This window comes from Curcuma longa, chromosome 6 (genome assembly GCF_044706935.1).
Source record: "Curcuma longa cultivar G26 ecotype Majalengka, Jawa Barat chromosome 6, ITB_CL_G26_1.1, whole genome shotgun sequence".
Taxonomy (NCBI): Eukaryota; Viridiplantae; Streptophyta; class Magnoliopsida; order Zingiberales; family Zingiberaceae; genus Curcuma; species Curcuma longa.
In genome coordinates, this window is record NC_133866.1 from 6,777,723 (window position 1) to 6,797,280 (window position 19,558).

Genomic DNA, 19,558 nt, shown 5'->3' on the forward strand with positions numbered 1-19,558 from the left:
CTTCTACATTTCTTAATCCATAATTTGGTCAAAGTGTAAAAGAGAAAAGCTGTAATTATCTTGCAAGTGACAAGCTACAACATCTGGTAGGATGTCTAGATGCAGCTTCTTTCACATCAAGCGTGTATATATACAAGAACAAATTAAATTAAGATAATCAGATCAATACTTTGGAATTGGACGAAGGAGAAGGAACAATAAGCCAGAGAGTGCGGAAAGTGATGTGACTATTCCTCGGTTTCCCATCGGGGTAAAAGAAGAGAGCCCACAGTTGCCCAATCACTTGGTATAAAGTATAAACCCCCATCTCTAGTGCCTTGTCTCCACTCTCCACTAGCCTTTTTCTTCCTCCCTTCTCAGCTCTTGACATCAAGCGTAGCCGCAGGCTGCTAGCTAGCTCTACGGCCGGCCAGTAGCTGCCATGGCGCCTTTGATGGATTTGGCGATGCGAGCCAGGCCTGGCTTCCTTCCTTGTTGGGAAAGACAAGGCAAGGTAAGGCCTGGCGAATAGGTAGGTAGGTGAGTGGGTGGGATAGGACGTGATCCATGCATTCCATTCATTGTCTCAGATGTAAGCGATGTAGGAGATGGACTGAGTTCTTCCCAAATCCCAACCTGCACACTGTGAGGCGTGAATGCATTCATGGTGATTAATTAATTAATTTGTTGCTTTGCTGTTTAACGCAGGGAAATTATTCCCGTCCGTCTTCTCTGCGGATCTTTCCTCCTCCTCCTGCTTGGCCTCGGTGTCAGTGCAGCAGCCACACTCTCATGAGCTGCTGCAGTAGCAGCTTGTGGCAGACGCAAGGCTTTTAGCATTTTGAGTGAAAAAAACCCTACTTTCTATGGTAATATATAATAATAATAATAATAATAATAATAATAATAATAATGTTAATTTAATTGCTTAATTATTATTAGTTTGTAGGTTGTGCACATGCGCGGGGGCAGAAGCTAAGCAATGCCGTGCGTACGCTGTGTGAGGAGGAATGCTGCTTAGCTTAGTGCATGTGCTTTAATTAACTGAGAGCATGATGATGATGATTTTGTGTGGAGATTTAATTGTTTCTCGAGAGTTCAGTTTAAAATTGATTCTAACAGCTAATAAATTAATTATCAAGCTATACAGAATATAATTAAAGTGTTGAATGCAGCTCAAAGTGGTCTAACATTCGCAGCTGGACTTCTGAGAATCAATCACACTGAATAAATATCTATTAGGACTTTGTGGAGGTTGAATAGCTCACTTAGCTTCTTCTGTTCAGATTTGAGCAGTGGAAACTTGAAGCGACACACCACAACACACACAAGCTAACATGCATTGATTTTACTTGATATCTATTTCTTGAAGCGACTAATCCAAGGGTCCACTCCTATCTATCTATCTCCACTAAACCTTCTCCTTCTCGGACCAAATTCAAAGGCGGAGAAACCTTCTTACAATAGGATTACAACAAGCATTACAAAAGTAATAGCAGAAAAACAAAGAAGAAGAGGACTTTTACAATGATTTTGAGAGTTGCTTCCTCTTCTTCAAAAGATTTACTTCAAGTTTAGTAGAAGAACACCAGAGAGCTTGTTGAGCACTTGAGCATGAACACTTGGAGCTTTGAACATGAATAATAACCTACAATGGCTAACTTTCTTCTTTTATATTTGCTCAGCTTTTTTTGATACTCATTCAACTGATTTTTCTACCAGTTGACTGATTTGGTCAACGATCAAATAACGACTTCTGAACATTCTAAAATCCAATCTGATTTTATCGATTTTTTAAATATCAGTCAAATTGATTTGTTAATTAATCAACTGAACTAGTTGATCAATGACCAGTCAAATTGATTATCTTTTGTTTTCTTCTGAAATAGAACCAGTTGATTGATGACCCTAATCAGTCGAATTAATTTTCTTTTATTCGCTTCTAAAACAACATCAATTGATTGATGACCCTAATCAGTCAAATTGATTCTCTTCTGTTCACTTCTAAAACAACACCAATCGACTGATGACCCTGATCAATCGAATTGATTCGCTTCTATTCGGTTCTGAGGTTGAATCAATTTGATTGATATTAAAATCACTTGATTGATACTCAGAATCAAATCTGATGATTCGCTTCTATTCGGTTCTGAGGTTGAATCAATTTAATTGATATTAAAATCACTCGATTGATACTCAGAATCGAATCTAAAAGAAGTTTTTCAGCATATCATTCTTGATCAATTTCCATTCGACTGATACTAGTATCATAAATGTATATCATAATCAATCAACTAATGATAATTTTTGATGATTCTAATGATCGAATTCACGTAAGAATTTTCTACCCACATATCCCCATTACCTCATGCCAGATGAAATTCTTGTTCTCTGGATTTTTGACGCATCCTTACCTTTAAGTTTTCATCCACCCACTCATCATATCTTGTGATCTTCTTGAGTTTTTCTTCTCTTGCAAGAATCCGATCCTCGACTTCTTAGACTTACACTTGCCTTACATCTAACCTTCTTACCTACAAGGGGTTCCTCTCGCCAAGCTTCCTCTTGCCAAGAATCTAGTCCATGACTTTCTTGGACTTCACTTTGCCTTGCATTCGACCTTCTGACCTACAAGGGCTTCTTGCACACTTGATACATAAGTGAGATCTCTTTTCATTTTGCTCTAACTTGAATGATGTCAAACATCAAAACTATAATTCTTGGGTATGATTACATCAACAATCTCTTCCTTTTTGATATTGACAACACTTCTAAGCTTAGAGCACATTTTCTCCTCCCTTTCACAAATATCAAAATAGTAAAAACAACAGGAGAAAGATATAAATTAAGAATAATATAACACCATGTAATTACACCATTAAAGCACATTGAGGATAACTTCCCCCTTAAACAATGCACTGTGCAAGAGTACAGGGTACTCCACTGCTCAGTGAATGCTACACAACATGAATAATTTGCAAGATGGGGCACTCCCCCGTATAACTCATGCAACTATAACATATAAAATGGGGCACTCCCCCACACAACCCTCCAGAGGCAATCCATACACGCATACTATACAAAATGAGGCACTCCCCCATATAACAAATAAAATAGACATGTGATGACATATGACAATCAAAACACATATGCACACAAGACAATAGTAATAATCAACGATTAAAAGCTCACATACGAAGCACCAAAGATCATCATAAAATATAATAGTCGTATAAAAAAGTACCTCACAGGGCACAGTCAAATAAGTTAAGCACACATTAGGTGCAATGTCAACATACAAAATACTAGGTGATCACATAGTAATACATTAGTCAAATCATATAACACCTAGTCTAAGTTCATAGGTGGAGGCTCATCATCGCTGGTAGGAGGAGGTGGCCGACAAGGATGATCTGACATCTACAAATGAACCATCTGGGTCAGGGAGGCATCGGAGCCCTCAATGGAGTTGAGACGATCACCGATCTCTAGATGCAACTCAATGAGAATGTCGAGGGACTCAATTGTCGCCTCCAAGTGATCATCTCGATCCTCCATGGAGTCATCATCATCTATGGCCTTCGGTGCCAAATAATGCAATCCACATATACTTGGCCATAAAGATAACTTCTCTGCTATTTTTCAGAAATAATATTGGATCAATTTGTCCTTTATGAAATCTTTTAGACGCTAAGAATGTTGACAACCGTTCATACTAAACATAAGGTATTTGCTTTAGCCCATACAAGACTTTTTTGTGATCAAACACGTTGTTGCTCAATATAAACTTCTTCCTTAATGAATCCATTTTAAAATGCTGACTTCACATCTATTTGATATAACTTAAATCCCTTGTGTGTAGCAAATGCTAGTATCATCTTAATGGATTCTAATCGAGTCACGGATGCATATGTTTCGTTATAATTTAACTCTTCAACTTGATTGAATCCTCTAAAACCATTTTTTTTATTTCTTATAACATCACCCTTATCATCAAGTTTATTTTTAAAAATCTATTTTGTATCAATAATTAAGTTTTGAATCTAAGAATTAAGTCTCAAACTTGACTTCTTTCACATTGAGTCAATTCATCTTGCATTGCTAAAATCTAATCCGGATCAAGCAAAACATCATCAATATATTTTGGTTCAATCTTGGAGTTAAATGCTGCTTGACTTTTTTCATTTCGATTGGTTCAATCTTGGAGATAAATGCTGCTTGACTTCTTTCATTTCGAAAATATGATCGAATTCTCACCCCTTGTGTCATGTCTCCTATGACTTGGTCTAAGGGATGATTAACATTTATCCTAGTGGATCTTGGTTCTTGAGTTGTGATGACCACATGCTCAAGAGGTATCCTTTCACCCTCACTTTCTTAATTCTCTCCCCCTCGATCGTTTTCCTCGTTCAATGTTAATTTTTCTAAATCAAATTGTATTTCTACATCGGTTGTCTTTGTTGGATTTGAAGGTGGATTTTCTTCAAACACAACATTTAGAAATTCTTCAACTACTTGAAATCTCTTATTGTATATACTCTATATGCTTTACTATGATTAGAGTATCCTACAAGAATACCCTCATCGATCTTAATGAAAATTTTTTCTAAATGATCTTTGGTGTTTAAAATATATATATTAGATCCAAACACTCTAAGATATCTAATTATTGGAGGTTTTCAAACTACAGCTCATGTGGTATTTTTTTCTAGAAATCTATATATTAGGGTTCGATTTTACATATGGTATGTTGTGTTTATTCCTTTGGCTTAAAGGTATCTAGGAAGTGAGTATTCATTTAGCATATTCCTAGCAGCCTCTTGTAAAACTTTATTATTTTCACTCAACAATTTCATTTTGTTGATGTGCCCTAGGGGTAAAAAATTCATGTTTATATCTATTTTTCATGAAAAAATCTGTGAATTTATCATTCTCAAATTCACCTCCATGATCACTTTTTATTCTATTTATTTTGTGATTATTTTCATTTTCTACCCTTTTACAAAAAACAATCAAGGTATCCAAGATTTGATCCTTATATTTCAAAAAAAATATCCATGCATATCTACTATCACAAAATAATCTACTGCTATCAAACAAGTCCATATAAATAAGCTCTAATGCATTTAAAGTACTCATAATATTTTTACCTTTGTGGGTAAGTTTGATTTGCTTACCCATTTGACATGCATCGCATAATTTATCTTTTTGAAACTTCAACTTTGGCAATACATGCATTAATTCTTTCCTTGATAACCTTTTGATATTCCTCATATTGGTGTGAGCGAGTCTCTAAGTTTCTTATTTTTTACACATGAAACACTTAACAAACACATTAGTAACATCAAATAATTCAACTTGATAAATATTTTTTAGTTCACTATACTTGTTAGACATTGAGATGAGTTAAACTCAACTCTATATCCCAAATCACATAATTGACTAATACTTAGAAGATTGAAAGTAGTCATCAAATCTTAATTAACCATGTTGGCATAAGTGGACAAAAGACCATATCCATGCCTAACATCACTTCAGAATTTTAACAAATCTAGCAACAAGAATTGCAATGCAATTGACACCTTCTACAAATAATTCAAACTCATAATTTTCTACAAGACGACCAGAAAAGTTGCAAACACGCGAATGGCCAAATCTCATTTTGCCATGCTATTCATTCCAATGATAGAAACAAAAAAAAACTTGTTCAGTTCATTAGTTTTCACATCATTATTGAGGCATGACAACAGCAAAAACTCGTTTGAATCCAAGTTTGGAATCCTCATGAAAACATGGACAAAATCATTGATGTTAAAATGATTTGTTTAGTGATCATGATGCTTCTCCTCAAATAGACCATCAGGACCTGGGAGCAAAATTCAATAAACAACATCAGCGAAAGAAGGAAAGAAGCCAAAAGTACATATGCCAGCATGTGTAAAAATGCAGAGTAAATGTACTGAGAAATGTTAGAAACAAAAAGAATAACGCACAAACACTTTATCAGCAGCACAGTCGATGACATGGAAAAAAAATGCATGCATCAAACATTCAACTAATTTTTGATGCAAAATTTTTCTGCCATGTAACAACAAAATTTCCATATCTTAAAACTAGGTCTTGTGTAGTTCGTCAACATTGACCGGAAGAAGATGAATAGGGTAATATGTAATGCAGTTTGTTATTCTAGCAACTTTGGATAAGGTGTGATGCCATATGCGACTAATTTAGCTGCGCACTCTAAGACTCCATTTGTTTTTAAAAAATATTGTCTAGGAAAATATTTTTTCCTAGACAACCATGCAATTTGATCGACCAAGCGAATCGATTAGATGGCATGTGAATCATTCGATTCAGACTAGCCAATTAATCAGGCAAGAGTTTGGAGTTGTGCTAAGTGGATTGGATAGGCTAGGTGAGGCACTTAGCGTGGCATGACCTGATTGAGATTCCGAGCGCCCGGAATAGGAACAATGTCATTTTTTTTTTTTATTTTGCTTAGCTATTTAAGATTTTCCCTTTAGGGTTTAAGGGGTTATAGAATTAAACACAAATAATTTTTTTAAAATGAAAGAAATTTAGTTACTCATGGAGTGTGCGGGATAACAATCCGACACACCCCTGTGAGTAACTAAAATTTATAAAAAAAAAATAAATAAAAAATAAAAAATGACACTGTTCCTATTTTGGACGTTCAGAATCTTCTATAGCGGATGAGACACATAATCAAACGCGCAAGATATCAAAATCCTCTCTCTCTCTCTCTCTCTTCTATATATCTCTCTCTCTCTCTATATATATTCTTTGCCTCCGTGCACCAAAGTACAGGAAAAAAAATCACTGACACGTTATTTTCTTATAAACAAAGAAAGCCTAAGGACTCTTGAATTTTCAACTCAAATCTAAGCCAACTTAATTTGTGCCAAGGTTCTTCAAATACAAATTGAATACCCATCAAAACTAGTGAGAGAGACTCAAGATGAATTAGATTTGGTTGTGGTAAAAGGAAAATAAACCACCTAGCTCGGACATAAGAGATTTTGGAAGCTTCAGATGAAAATACAATTCAATCCGTATGCTTTCTAAGTTTTTTAAATCCTGATTACAAAACATACCTACATACATACATACAAGTCCAATCTGTAAATACAATCATGTGAGAACTTGAAACAAATTTTTACTACATCAAACATGTACAATTTCCTACGAGAAAAAGAAATGATCAGAAACAAAAGTTCAATAAATATAGCGATCACCAAAAATCAGCTTAAAAAAATGAAGGAAAGTGCATTAGAAGACAGATATCAGGGTAAGGACACAAACCCCAGGGGAATTCCTTGTTGCGAATGTGCAAATAAGAATAAGCCTGTAGATGATGATATGAAAACATTAATTAATTTGATCACCATACAATTAGCATTAATATGCAGCGGGAGAACAGGAAATACCGGGGGTTCTTCATGATGAGGATGCCCCTTGGAGAGATTATAGAACGCAAGAACAGCGCATGTGGCGATCCCAGCATAAGTTATCTTCTCCCACTTCGCGGCCTCGCCTGCAAAGATCACAATCGAAGCTAAGAAGAGAAACATCACCCATAACCTTGCAACAAGAACAAAAAGACCTAATTGAATTACGATGGGGGAGGGGGAGCATTACGGGTGTCATCATGGGCGGAAGCGGAGAAGCTCCTTTTGGTTGCGGCCTCGGCCTTCACTCCACGTCTAAAAAGCAACATCGTAGATCGAAGTCCGGATCTCGCCATTGACGTCGCCATCGTCGACCTTCCCTTTTGCTTCTCGCTGGGTTAAGCCGCCGATTTAAACCCAAACCCACGGGCTCTCTCAATCGGCTAATATTTCATTTTAGCCCCTCATATTTCCATAAACTATACTAAACCATTCAACTTTTACAAAATCGTACGACATTTTACTTGATTTTTATTTGCCCCATTAATTTACATCATTACAGTCAGTAATCTTCTTCGCTCATGCAACTATACGGATAATTTTCAATTAACTTTGTTGAAGGTAATTAATTATATTAATGATCTCATTAACCTTTAGAAATTTTATGAACATAAAATATGATGTTGGACATAATAGTAATTATTTCAAAAGTGGAAGATTGAAGGAAAATTGAGAAGGAATCAAAATCAAAAATTAAAAAAATGAGTAGAAAACCGTCAATAACACCGCTTCGAAGTTTTTGTCAAAAAAATTATTAATTAATCAAATTGATTGTAAATAGCTAAACACGCCTATAAATAGGTTATAAATCAAAATCCTAACTTGACAAAGTAAAAAATATTATTAAAAAAATTAAAAATAGAAAATTATTATAAATGATAAAAAAAATAAGTTTGAAGATGCAGACGAAACATTAAACGATGTTGGATGGGTTTGAAAGTGGACTGATATAGGTTTTACCTAGTACCGAATTAAAGATCTTTGAAAGAGCTTCGAAACGTATCCGATCGTGTCTCATTTCTGATTCTCGAGTAAATTATGATCAGTTGAAATTTAATTTCTCATGTGTTGCCCCTGCATCAAAATGTAATGGACAACCCTCCTACTTGAGGCCTGATCTTAGTAGAAACTGAATAATTAAGTTAATAGCTAGGTTGATATCGTTCATAGGAGACACATTATGTATATCAATACCACTCCCTTTCGTTTGCATTAATGCATTATGCATAGCCATGCACGGATCAGAACTAGAAATTAGAATACAACAACATTAGCTAGCTAGCTAGAGCTATATATATATGCTTCAGTTCATTGTATAGAGAGTAGAAGATCGATTCAACAAAAACTGAACACCCATAAGAACACCAGTAGTGGAACACCTAGCTTGCTAGCTCCATGTAGAAGTCGATTGGAATCTAGTCCTTCTTTTCTGTATGATTGTGAACTTTGGAGCTCTCCGTAGTTCTGGTGTAGTTATTGCTGTTTCTTTCCTGAACCATTCCATATAATGAAACCCTCAGAAGAATGAGTAAGCTAGTGTACATGCTTTTGTATCTGAAATTAGGGTTTGGATTTACCAGTTCAGAATTGGGAGCTAGCTTCTTGCCATCAGAGGTAGAAGCCATCGTCGAGCAGCGAGGATCGCACTTGGCCCACTTAGTTCATGTACCAATTTTAGGCAGGCAGGCAAGGAAGATGAAGGAAAGAAAAGGACTGTGTTTGTCTGTAGAAAACTCACATTCTTTGCTGCCATGCTGAATGCTTCTCGGTGAGGAATGTCCGGCTGGGCGGCTTTGATTCTCTGAATTTCCTCCCTTAATTTCATGGCACACAAACAGTTGTGATCATTCTAGTAATTATGAAGATTAACAATCTATTTTTACTTATATGCAAAAGCCCAGTTGGGAGATCTAATTAGGTGTGCATGAAGTTGGGCATTGCAATTAGAACAATTACTGATAGAAACTAGATAATTGTTGATTCTATATGAATATCAGACAAGTATAGAAAGCATACTGTACTTTAGGAATCATAAATGACACTATTGTATCGGCACCCTAAAAAACTTAACTATATTTGTTTGAACTACTATAAGAATATCATAAATGAGTTAGATTAGAAAATTATAATTAATTAATTTTTCATCCAATTTTAGAGAGAATAATTATATATAATGCATAGATAATTGAATCCATGTTTAATTATCTCTCATTCACTATCCATCCTTCAACTTAACCCTTCAATGAAACAATTGCCTAATGGCCTCCAAAACAAGTGAAAGTATTCTACTACATGAATAAATTTATGGATTTTCTCATTTTTACAAATCTTTCACTACATTGAATTTTGATTCTTGAATTGCTTCTAAACTAGAGAATAGTTTCTTAGCAAGGAAAGAAATGTATAATTGGTTTCTTAAGTGCATCTTACAAGGTTATATATTATATATTGTCCTACATATTAATTAATTAATTAAAATACTGAAATGTGTAAATTAGCTTCCAAGGAGCAGTGAAAACAAGATTTCCTTGCTGAATATATATAAATATATATATCCATTTGCTTGTTCTTCACTAAATTTGCTACACCATTGTTTATCTTCCTTGCTGAAATAAATTCCGTCTCTAATTCCGTCGCTATTTCATGAATATCTGGTAGTGGCATGGCCTACTGGTGTAGCACTTAAAGGCCTCAGCATGCATGCAAGCAAGCTGCTATGTTACTTAGTCCCAGTTTAAAAGTACACAAAAAGATATACAGAATCACCTAATCGAGATGTATACAGAATCTATATATATATATATATATAGATTGCACAGGACAATAGAAATCAAAATATAATTTTTGATAAGTCTATTGATCGATGTAAACTATGGAGATTATAAACTAATTAAATCACGTTGGATTTTGATTCTTACTTCATGAAGCGATTGTAAGCAGAAGGCATCCTGTGTTTCTTCTCAGGAGCTGTGATCACAAATTCAAGCCAAGTTATGTGTATGCTGCTCAACTATAATTAATTAATAAACAAAGAAAAAAAAGAAAGGAAGAAGAGAAACCATGAAAGGAATTAGGATACAACCCTTACGTTTCACGACAAAGGGTGGCTTTTGGATCATTGGTTCGCCGGAGAACCACGACGGCGCCGGCGACAGCGAAACCCTCAGGCAATCAGAGCAAGGCCCCTTTCATAAAGTTTAAAGAAAATTAGAATCAATATTGCTTCACTCAACTCTCTAAACCTTTTCTCTTCTTTGCATATTAAGGAAACTAGGCTTACAAACTAGCTAGCTACAAAATTAAAGCCCTAGAAACAAATTAATTGTAGGGCAAGAAGAAGTATCATGAACCTGGAGCTGGCTCATTGGATGTTCAGTACTGAGACTTAAGGGTTCCTGGATGGGTCTAGGGCTAAGAAAGGAGAGATGGTTGCAGTGGCCACACTTCACAGTCACTGTGTCCATCATCCTCTTGCATGGAACCCCAACCTGCAACCAGGGAAAATTAATTATATTGATCTGTAAAAATAAATAGATAGAAGCTACGTGAGATCTTGACAAATATAAAACCAAAAATATATATGTAAAATTATAAGTTCAGCAAATGAATTGTGAAGAAATTAATCTATGAAAGGCTTCACTATTTCATGTCCATTAGATATATATATGTTGATCAAGATCAAGATCATGGTGTATCGAAATTAAACCCTAGTAATCGTTCTTTTTCCAAAATTTATTTATGTTTTCCTCTTCCAGATGAATCTCAAGATCATGTATATGCCCACTTCTCGAGGCAGGCTATAGCAAGAAATCTGGAAGGCATGCGTCAGGGTACCATGAACAGCATCAAACCTAATTCACTACACAAACAGGAAAAAAAAAGAGAGAAAAGAAACAAGAAATTTAAAGTAGCACTTCGGGGCAGATCCTCCGAAAGATCATTCCCAGTTAAGGCCACGTTTAAAGATCCAAAATCAGGACGACAGAAAATGATCAGGGATTGCTTTAGACGATCGAGCTGAAAAAGTTCTGCCACAAAAAAAAAAAAAAAGAAGAAAAAAAAACATACACACTGGAAATGAAACATGCATAGAAATGGACAATGAGGTTGCGATCCTTCACTCGTCAATCTCATCTTCTACTATCGGGGCATTAATTACCGCAAGAACAGTGTTGCAGTAGGTGCAACGCACGTAGCACAAGTGCTCAGCGGGAGAGACAGAGTCCATGAGAGGCAGCAAGAAGACAAGAGCTAGCTAGCTAATTAGATGGAGAGGGAATAGAAGAGATCCCAGGAATTGATAGATAGATTGATAGATAGGCGAAGGAGTTTTCACATGAGCATGCACTCCATGATGATATGCCTGCTTAGGGTTTCTATTCTCGCAATAATGCCTGGGAGAGGGAACCCACCCCACTGATCAGTACTCCTAGTGACATCTAGCTGCTCTCTTTCCACTACATACAGATACAGATCGAGTACATATATGCTTTCTTACATTAATTTAAGTATACTTGCTCCCTGATCATCTTCAATACTTTCTACATAGATAATTCGGTCAAAGTGTGAATGAGAAAAGCTGTTATTATCTTGCAAGTGACAAGCTACGACATCTGGTAGGGTGTCCAGAGGTAGCTTCTATGCTTCCCATATATATACTTTCACATCAATCAATTTTTATACGAAAGCAAATTAACTAGAGGAAGATGATAATAGTTGGGAGTTTGATGAATTGGAGAAGAAAGACTGCTATGGTAGAGAGAGAGAGAGAGAGAGAGGTGAGGGTTTCAGTTGTCATTATCGAGGGAGGCCAGAGAGTGCGGAAAGTGATGTGACTATTCCTCTGTTTCCCATCGGGGTAAAAGGAGGGAGGCTCCGCACAGCTGCCCATTTGGTATAAACCCCACCACTAGTGCCTTGTCTCCACTCTCCATCATCAGCCTTTTAATTTTTCTTCCTCCCTTCTCAACTCATCACATCAGGCGTAGCCACAGGCTAGCTCTAAGGCCAGCAGCTGCCATGGCATGGCTTCTTTGATGGATTTGGCGATGCGAGCCAGGCCTGGCTTCTTCCCTTGTTGGGAAAGGCATGCAAGGCCAACAGGACAAGCTAGCTAGGGGCGAGTGAGTGAGTGAGTGGGTGGGTGGGTGGATCATTCCCAGTGTGAGCGTATTCATGGTAATTTTAACGCAGGGGAGAAATTATTCCAATCCATCCATCCATCCTTCTATCTTCTTTAATTTACAGATCTATAGATCCTCCTCCTTGTGCTTCGCCTCGGTGTCAGTGCACCAGCCACACTCTCATGAGCTGCTGCCGCGCGCAGTGCCAGGCGCGAGGATTTTCTTTGCCATTTTGAGTGAAAATGCTGTGCGGTTGAGCACATGCGCAGGGGCAGAAGCTAAGCACTGCCGTGCGTACGCTCGGTGGAGAATGCTTTGTGTGTCTTAATTAACACAGAAGTAACTTCATGATGATTTATATGAAGTCTCCTTTAATTATATTTAATTACAGTTGGATTTGATTTATATATAAATTAATTAGGAAAAGTAAAGAGAGAGAGAGAGAACAAGGTAGATCGGAGAGAAAGGAGATGTGAAGACAAGTGCTAAATGAAAGGTACACGACATTAACTACACACATAGGACATAATTAAAGAATTTAAGGCGATAGTACTAATAGAAGAAAAAAATGATAATCCCAGTTAATCGTTTGACACGATTCGGTTCCACAGAAATTTTTCATCGGTCACCAAATACCCAGTATTCTTTGATTGCAAATCCCTGGGTCACCGTGATCGATTGTTCGGAAAAATTCCTATAAATAAAGTTTTCCACTGATCACTAGGATAAATCGGTTTGACAACCTGAATGTACTACCGCGGCACCATGACCCCGGGGATCATAGTACTAATAGAAGAAGATCTTAGATAGATTGAAGAAAGATATTCATAGGTCTATATTTGTTTAAATTTTAGTATGTGCATGATTTAATATGTGTATTTATTTTTTCAACTAAAACTACTACTACGTGCATGAGAATTGTGCATGTGTGTCGGCTTGTTCTTCCATGAGAATTATAAATCAATGATCGATATATATACTTTCTCACTTAGACAAATGGAAATTGTCATGTTATAGAAAAATAATGAAACATGCTATATATGTTTTCAAGGATATCGACGAGACCAATTACCTAGCTATACATATGTTGCAAACTCTTCTACTGGCCGGTAAGAGTATTGTTCATCTAAATGCTTATTTTTCTACAAGCTTTTTCTAATGCAGGGATGATGCATGACGGAGTCGAATTTCAGTGGATCATAACTTTTGACTTGGATATCAGAACAAGATATGATTGATTGCTAAAACATGTACTGGCGTGACCTATTTTCGGACTCATCCGACATCGTTTAGTGCTCCGTCCGCGGTTACAAACTTATTTTTTGCTATTTATAATAATTTTTTATTTTTTATTTTTTTTTTGATATTTTTAACTTTTTCAAATTAGAGTTTTGATTTACAACCAATTTATAGCCATAGTTAGCCGTTTATAACGGCCATTTTAGTTGATTAAATAATTTTTATCACAAAAACTCTAGAAGCGGACGTCATCACGACTTTCTATCCATTTTTTTAATTTCTCAAATTTGTTATCACCATAACTCTCCTCTAATCTTTCGCCTTCAAAATAATTACTATTCTGTCCGGCGTCACTTTCTTTCGTATAGCTCGACCAAAGCATTATTTAATTTGATTTGCATCTAAAGTTAGATAGAACAAAAATGTTAACACCATAGTACATCAAGTCTTAATTAACCATGTTGGAGTTTCACATGACATAAGTGGATGAAAGTCCACCCACGCCCCAAATCACTTTCGAAACAATCGACACCATCTCATCCTCTGATTTAAGCCTAATATATAGTCTAGCTAATAGGCTGCATAAGGAAATTGACCCATTAAGTTTAATATTCTTAAGTACTAGTTAAGCTTAACTAAACCTACTAGTTAATGTTGATATTGATTTAAAGAATTAATTAGAGGCTAACTAATTATTTATTTCTTTAACTGCATGCCAGCCTTCCACAAGAATAAAAGCTTTTACTCCATCAAGTCTTAGTCTAACCTTTGGTTTGAGCTAATGAAATGGTATGATGAATGATATATAAGATATTATATTCCAATACCCACCATTTGGTGGGCATATTGATTTAGGCTAACCACCAACTTATCAAATCCATTAATCTAATTGAACAGAATGTATTCCCTCCTTGGAGGAGTTTGACAAAGGAAAGAAGATAGCCAACAAAGATAGTGATAGTTCGTAACAGTAACACAATGGAATGAACAAATTCCACTAGAACAATCACAAAGCGCGTGTTTCTTGCCTCATCAGTATGTACCAATCTAGTTGGTACAATTGCACATCAAAACTATACATGCTGAGGAGGTTTGTCGAATACAAATTGCACAACACAGTATCAGATAGCAGCCACAAGCAGTAAATTTCTGTTCCAACACTCACAATGTCCAAACCAGCTAAAGATCGACATCATTTACTACCATCACCGAACAGGTAACCGAGAGAAGAACCACCGCCAGGAGCAGCATGCACCTTAGTCGAAGGTCGATCCTGTGCAATTAAAATTTGCAGATGATCAACAATAGCAAGATGTTTCTTGTATGTTCTACAATTAGTGCGCTAATGTTAGTTATGAGAATGTATAGGCCACATAAGGTGTGGGAAATGTAGAGAGTTTGTTTGTGTACGCATTGCCATGCCATTTCTACTTGTAATTAAATCCCATATCTAACAACAAATAAACTAGAAAAGACCTATCATCAGTATTAAAATGAAAGCCCATAGTATTTGATTGTTAATGAACACATACCAATTCATCTCCCCTCCATATACTTCCAGAGATATAACCGACTGCATGCTGTTTGCGTTGGGGCAGCATGCTCTCCTGCTATAACAGAGAGTAGTAGGAATCTTCACAAGACCATATTTGACATCATCGCTGCTACCTTAGAAGTGGCTCTATTTCGGCAAAAGACACCAAAAGGTTTTGCTACAAAACATCCAAATTCTAGACAAGGTACACAGACACTAAATCGTCCTACAATATCCCAATAAAATATATCTAAATTGCTCTCAGATCAGTTGATGAAATTTGCTGATATTAATCCAACTAGCACCTGTTGAACAGTGAGCTCATTAAGTTGTCAGCAGCTCAGTCAGGTAGGGTCGTCGGTATGGTGGTGAGTTACAACTAGTATTTGCCAACACACACTTATGGGTTTAGTCAACATACCTTTTCAAGTTTAGTCAACACACCCCTTCAGATTTAGCTGTCACCCATTTAATATCATTGAGTCACCCCTACGGGATGTCGACAAGCCATCTTGGATAAATGGTAAGGTCGAGGTATTGCTCCGCCAAGGTGCTTACCATTTATTAGCAATTGTCCCTCAATATACAACAACTTCTGATTCGATATATGCTACCCAAATTCAAAAACCTAGCGAACTTTCGATACATTGGAACTCTTAGAGAGGAGGAGAAGAGCTCAAGAGAGCACATTGATGCTTGAGTTTTTAGTGCTTTGAGAAGAGGAAAGGGGTTTAAATTATAGGGACAAAGAGGTTTTTCCCAATGGGTGAAAAGGCATAATTTTAAGGGGTGTTACTTTTTGAATTTTGCCCCTTTGTTGTTGGGAATGCAAAGAGTCATTCAACACTACACTTCCCGAACGCAGATGTGTCACGTTAGTTCTATGAAAGGAGGTTGTTTGGTCCTTTGTCACATTGGTGCTCTCTGCCATGCAAGCAATTGAACACCACAGTTGTTCAATTGTGCAACAGAAGAGTTGTTTGGTCGTCCAACCATACAACTAAAAGCCATATTTTATTTTAAATTTATTTTTTATCAATTTAATGGATAGCAATTAATTCCTAATTAAATCCAACCAATACATTGGTCTTTGTTGATCTTAGGCATATAAATTTCCCAACCTTTCATCACTTGAATAGTTTTGAAGATTGATTTCTCATTCACCCGAGCAATTGATTTACAATGGTCTATTCGTAAAATAATCTGCTTATGCCCCTACTCAATTAATTGGTTAAAAAATCATTTTTCAAAAAACAACTATATTATATGTAATATTGATGTGTATAAATGTATACAGCAATATTTTGTTGAAACATTGTATTGGGGGTATGATTGGCTATGCCTATGCAGCCTTGATCAAGATATTTTATACATGGAAAAAGCTTTGTTTGAGTGTTTTTGAACACAAGGCCTTTTTGTACTTTTGCCTAATCTATTTTGAAATGTTATACATGTAACAGACCCAAGGAGGTTGAGTGTGAGAATCTTTTGAGAATCAGTTCATTGGTCGCTCAAAATTAGATCTATAGAGTATAGACAAAAAGATAGTTTTCTATTTCTTTGAGGAACTAAGTTGAGAAAACTATGGTTAAATCACTTCACTCATAAGCAATACTTTACACTATTAAGTAAAAAAAAAACATAGATTATAAATGAAAGAACTACTAAATGGGAGGAAGAGGTTGGGTTTCTATTAATTAATGTCATGGTCATCCTGTGTCTGAAAAGAATGCGTCTAATATCTCCCAATGCAGATTCAAAGATATTTTTGTGGAACAAATGTGACATATTTAAGAAAAGAAAAAAAGGAAAGGGAGCAATAACATACAGTGATAAAATTGGTACAGTTCTGTCCATCTGCACTGTAGAAGTTCTTGGCTTGACTGCTTTGGATGCCTGCTGGAATCTCTTTGTTAATAGGAGGAGGTGGAGCTGGCTTTTGAACTGGTGCACTAGCATCAGATGCAGATTTTGGAGCCTCACCTCCACCGAATAAGTAGCCCAAGGAACTCTGGCCCCCACCACTGCTTACACCACGTCCCATTTTAAAATTGCCTAGTTTGTAACGTCAATACTCTGCAAAATTATAAAACATTATTGTATAGATGACCTTAGATATATATGAAAGAAAGATCTTTGAAATGAAAATGAAGTTGAAGATATAGTGACATAGACATATACAGTAAAGTCTATCAAGTAACCTACTGCTTAAGTAATCTCACGAAGCAAACTTCCTAATCACAGAAAATCTTTTCAGGCTTAGAACAGGTAGCCAGTTAGAAGATAGCATAATGATGCTGATCACCATGTTTGCTCAGCATTTACCATAATAATAAACCCGGCTTTGCTTTTGTTTTTTTAGGTGGTGTATTAATCGCTTCAAAAGCAGAGGTATAATGCCATAGTTGAATGGATTATAAACTCAAAGATTACAAATAGCATAGACATAGTTAAGCCATTGACTTACAAAGTGTGATGGATGTCATCGAAAATTCTGCTTAATAAAAGGAAGGCTAAAATGCATACACCTATAAAGGTAAGTAATACAGTATATCATTTCTCCAAGACTATCTTCTTCTGTAGAGATATATCAAGGTCAGACCAAATCTTATGCAATCTCTCTAGTTTACTTCAATAGAGAAATGATGAATTTATCTCCTAAAGAAGCATTATTTGTATCTTCCCAATAATAACGACCCATTTTTGGTCAACTGTTCGCAGAAGAATATTCTGGTACTACATGACCAAGGGAATCTGACTACTGAAACTAGGGATTAAATCGCAAAAACAATAAGCTGCAATCAGGTCACATGATTTGTTCATAAGAGAATACTACAATAAGATTATGCTCCACATAATAACTATGCTGCAAGTGAAATATAAATTCATAGATAGAAATTAGGCAAGTCAAAGCAATGTTTACCTATAGCAGTAATTCTTGCACATCATCCCGACCTTCATCAGTGATTATTTTTTAACCAAAATTTTAAGAGAAATTTAAACTGATAAAGTAATTCACAATAAAGAACACATCCAGCTACGCCGCACATGATTTTCCATAAGAACATAAATTCTTTCCGTAAAGTAACTAAGAAGGAAAGGTTCACATGTTTTTGCCCCCATTCCAACATAACCAAACCTTTCATATTTTTCACAGGAAGTACAAATTATGAAAGGATATCTAAATTTACAATGCTTGCGAAAAGCGTCATCAAGGTCTCCTACATCAAATGGAATAATCAAGTTCGGGACACAATTCCAACTGATAGCTGCAACAATCAAGTCCTCAATCACATCAAAGCGGCATAAAAAGATATTCTTAAGAACAATTCTCAGTCAAAAAAACGAATTTTAAGGGGCAAGTGAAACGAGAGCGACCACTAAGAAGCGAAGCCTAATTTCACTTCAAATAGGCTCAACAAAGAAAGAACCCCAAGATCCATAAGCTGACAAAAGGCGATCCAGATAAAAGGAAGAACGAAAATTGCGCAAACCTGCAAATGCATCGATGCGCAAACAGGCTACTCGAAGCAACACCAAAATGAAATCCAAATGCCACAAAGAGAAATCGATCCAACAACTGCAGCACAGACTCTTAGGGTTAAGATCTCTTACCTTCCAGACCAGGGAGGACTGGATCAGATCGAAAGAAGAGACAGTAGGTCGCGAGAGAGAGAGAGGGGTATTTGTTAATGGGACTGTGAAACGGGGAGAGGAGAGCCGAAAAGAAAGGGAAAATGGAAGGGGAAAAAAGAAAAGAGTGATATTTACATAATAAACTGAATAAAAAGGTAATATTTATGTTAATTTGGTTTCATCATTTGTTATCGATGATAAAGTGGTTAAAAGAATAATAAACTAGTTAAAATTTAAATAGATGAATATTTTAAAGATTAATTTTTAAATATTTATAAATTATATTTTAAATTTATCTGATAAATAAAATAGAGGAAAAAATCTACTTTCAAAATTAATATATGGTGAAATTCAGACACTAAATTATGTTAGAATGGGTATATATCTTAATTTCTCTATAGTGATCAATTATAATTTTTTGATTTACCTCTTCAGATAGTTGTGAAATTGATCGTGTCGGACCATTGAGGTGATAGATTCAATGTTTTTGTTGAAAAAGGGTATACATCAACGGTATATTTATATGGTCCTTCACATTGGTTGAAAAGATGCATCAACTTATTGTCCAGCTCAGCGTT

General features: G+C 35.9%; 3 protein-coding genes across 4 annotated transcripts; all 3 read right to left on the reverse strand.

The window, feature by feature from the left end:
• Positions 1 to 5,709: 5,709 nt before the first annotated feature.
• LOC141831275 (cytochrome c oxidase subunit 6a, mitochondrial-like) lies at positions 5,710 to 7,756 on the reverse strand. Its single transcript, XM_074718679.1, has 4 exons — positions 7,639 to 7,756; positions 7,428 to 7,534; positions 7,303 to 7,345; positions 5,710 to 5,845 (listed from the first exon to the last, which is right to left on the reverse strand). Exons 1-4 carry the CDS (start codon positions 7,754 to 7,756, stop codon positions 5,805 to 5,807), a joined length of 309 nt encoding a protein of 102 aa, XP_074574780.1. The 3' UTR covers positions 5,710 to 5,804.
• A 1,059-nt stretch (positions 7,757 to 8,815) lies between these two features.
• On the reverse strand, positions 8,816 to 11,744 carry LOC141830697 (protein DROOPING LEAF-like). Its single transcript, XM_074718115.1, has 7 exons — positions 11,608 to 11,744; positions 10,799 to 10,936; positions 10,537 to 10,633; positions 10,367 to 10,415; positions 9,187 to 9,262; positions 9,026 to 9,103; positions 8,816 to 8,938 (listed from the first exon to the last, which is right to left on the reverse strand). The coding sequence occupies exons 1-7, from the start codon at positions 11,674 to 11,676 to the stop codon at positions 8,864 to 8,866; spliced, it is 582 nt and encodes a 193-aa protein (XP_074574216.1). The 5' UTR covers positions 11,677 to 11,744; the 3' UTR covers positions 8,816 to 8,863.
• Positions 11,745 to 14,768: 3,024 nt separating this feature from the next.
• LOC141830721 (protein SPIRAL1-like 2) lies at positions 14,769 to 19,077 on the reverse strand. 2 transcript variants are annotated; one of them, XM_074718139.1, is made up of 3 exons: positions 18,960 to 19,077; positions 17,173 to 17,420; positions 14,769 to 15,083 (listed from the first exon to the last, which is right to left on the reverse strand). In XM_074718139.1, the coding sequence occupies exons 2-3, from the start codon at positions 17,386 to 17,388 to the stop codon at positions 15,003 to 15,005; spliced, it is 297 nt and encodes a 98-aa protein (XP_074574240.1). In that variant the 5' UTR covers positions 17,389 to 17,420; positions 18,960 to 19,077; the 3' UTR covers positions 14,769 to 15,002. The 2 variants fall into 2 exon arrangements, with proteins under 2 accessions (XP_074574240.1, XP_074574241.1); XM_074718140.1 differs by lacking the exon at positions 18,960 to 19,077 and adding an exon at positions 18,839 to 18,950.
• Positions 19,078 to 19,558: the final 481 nt, after the last annotated feature.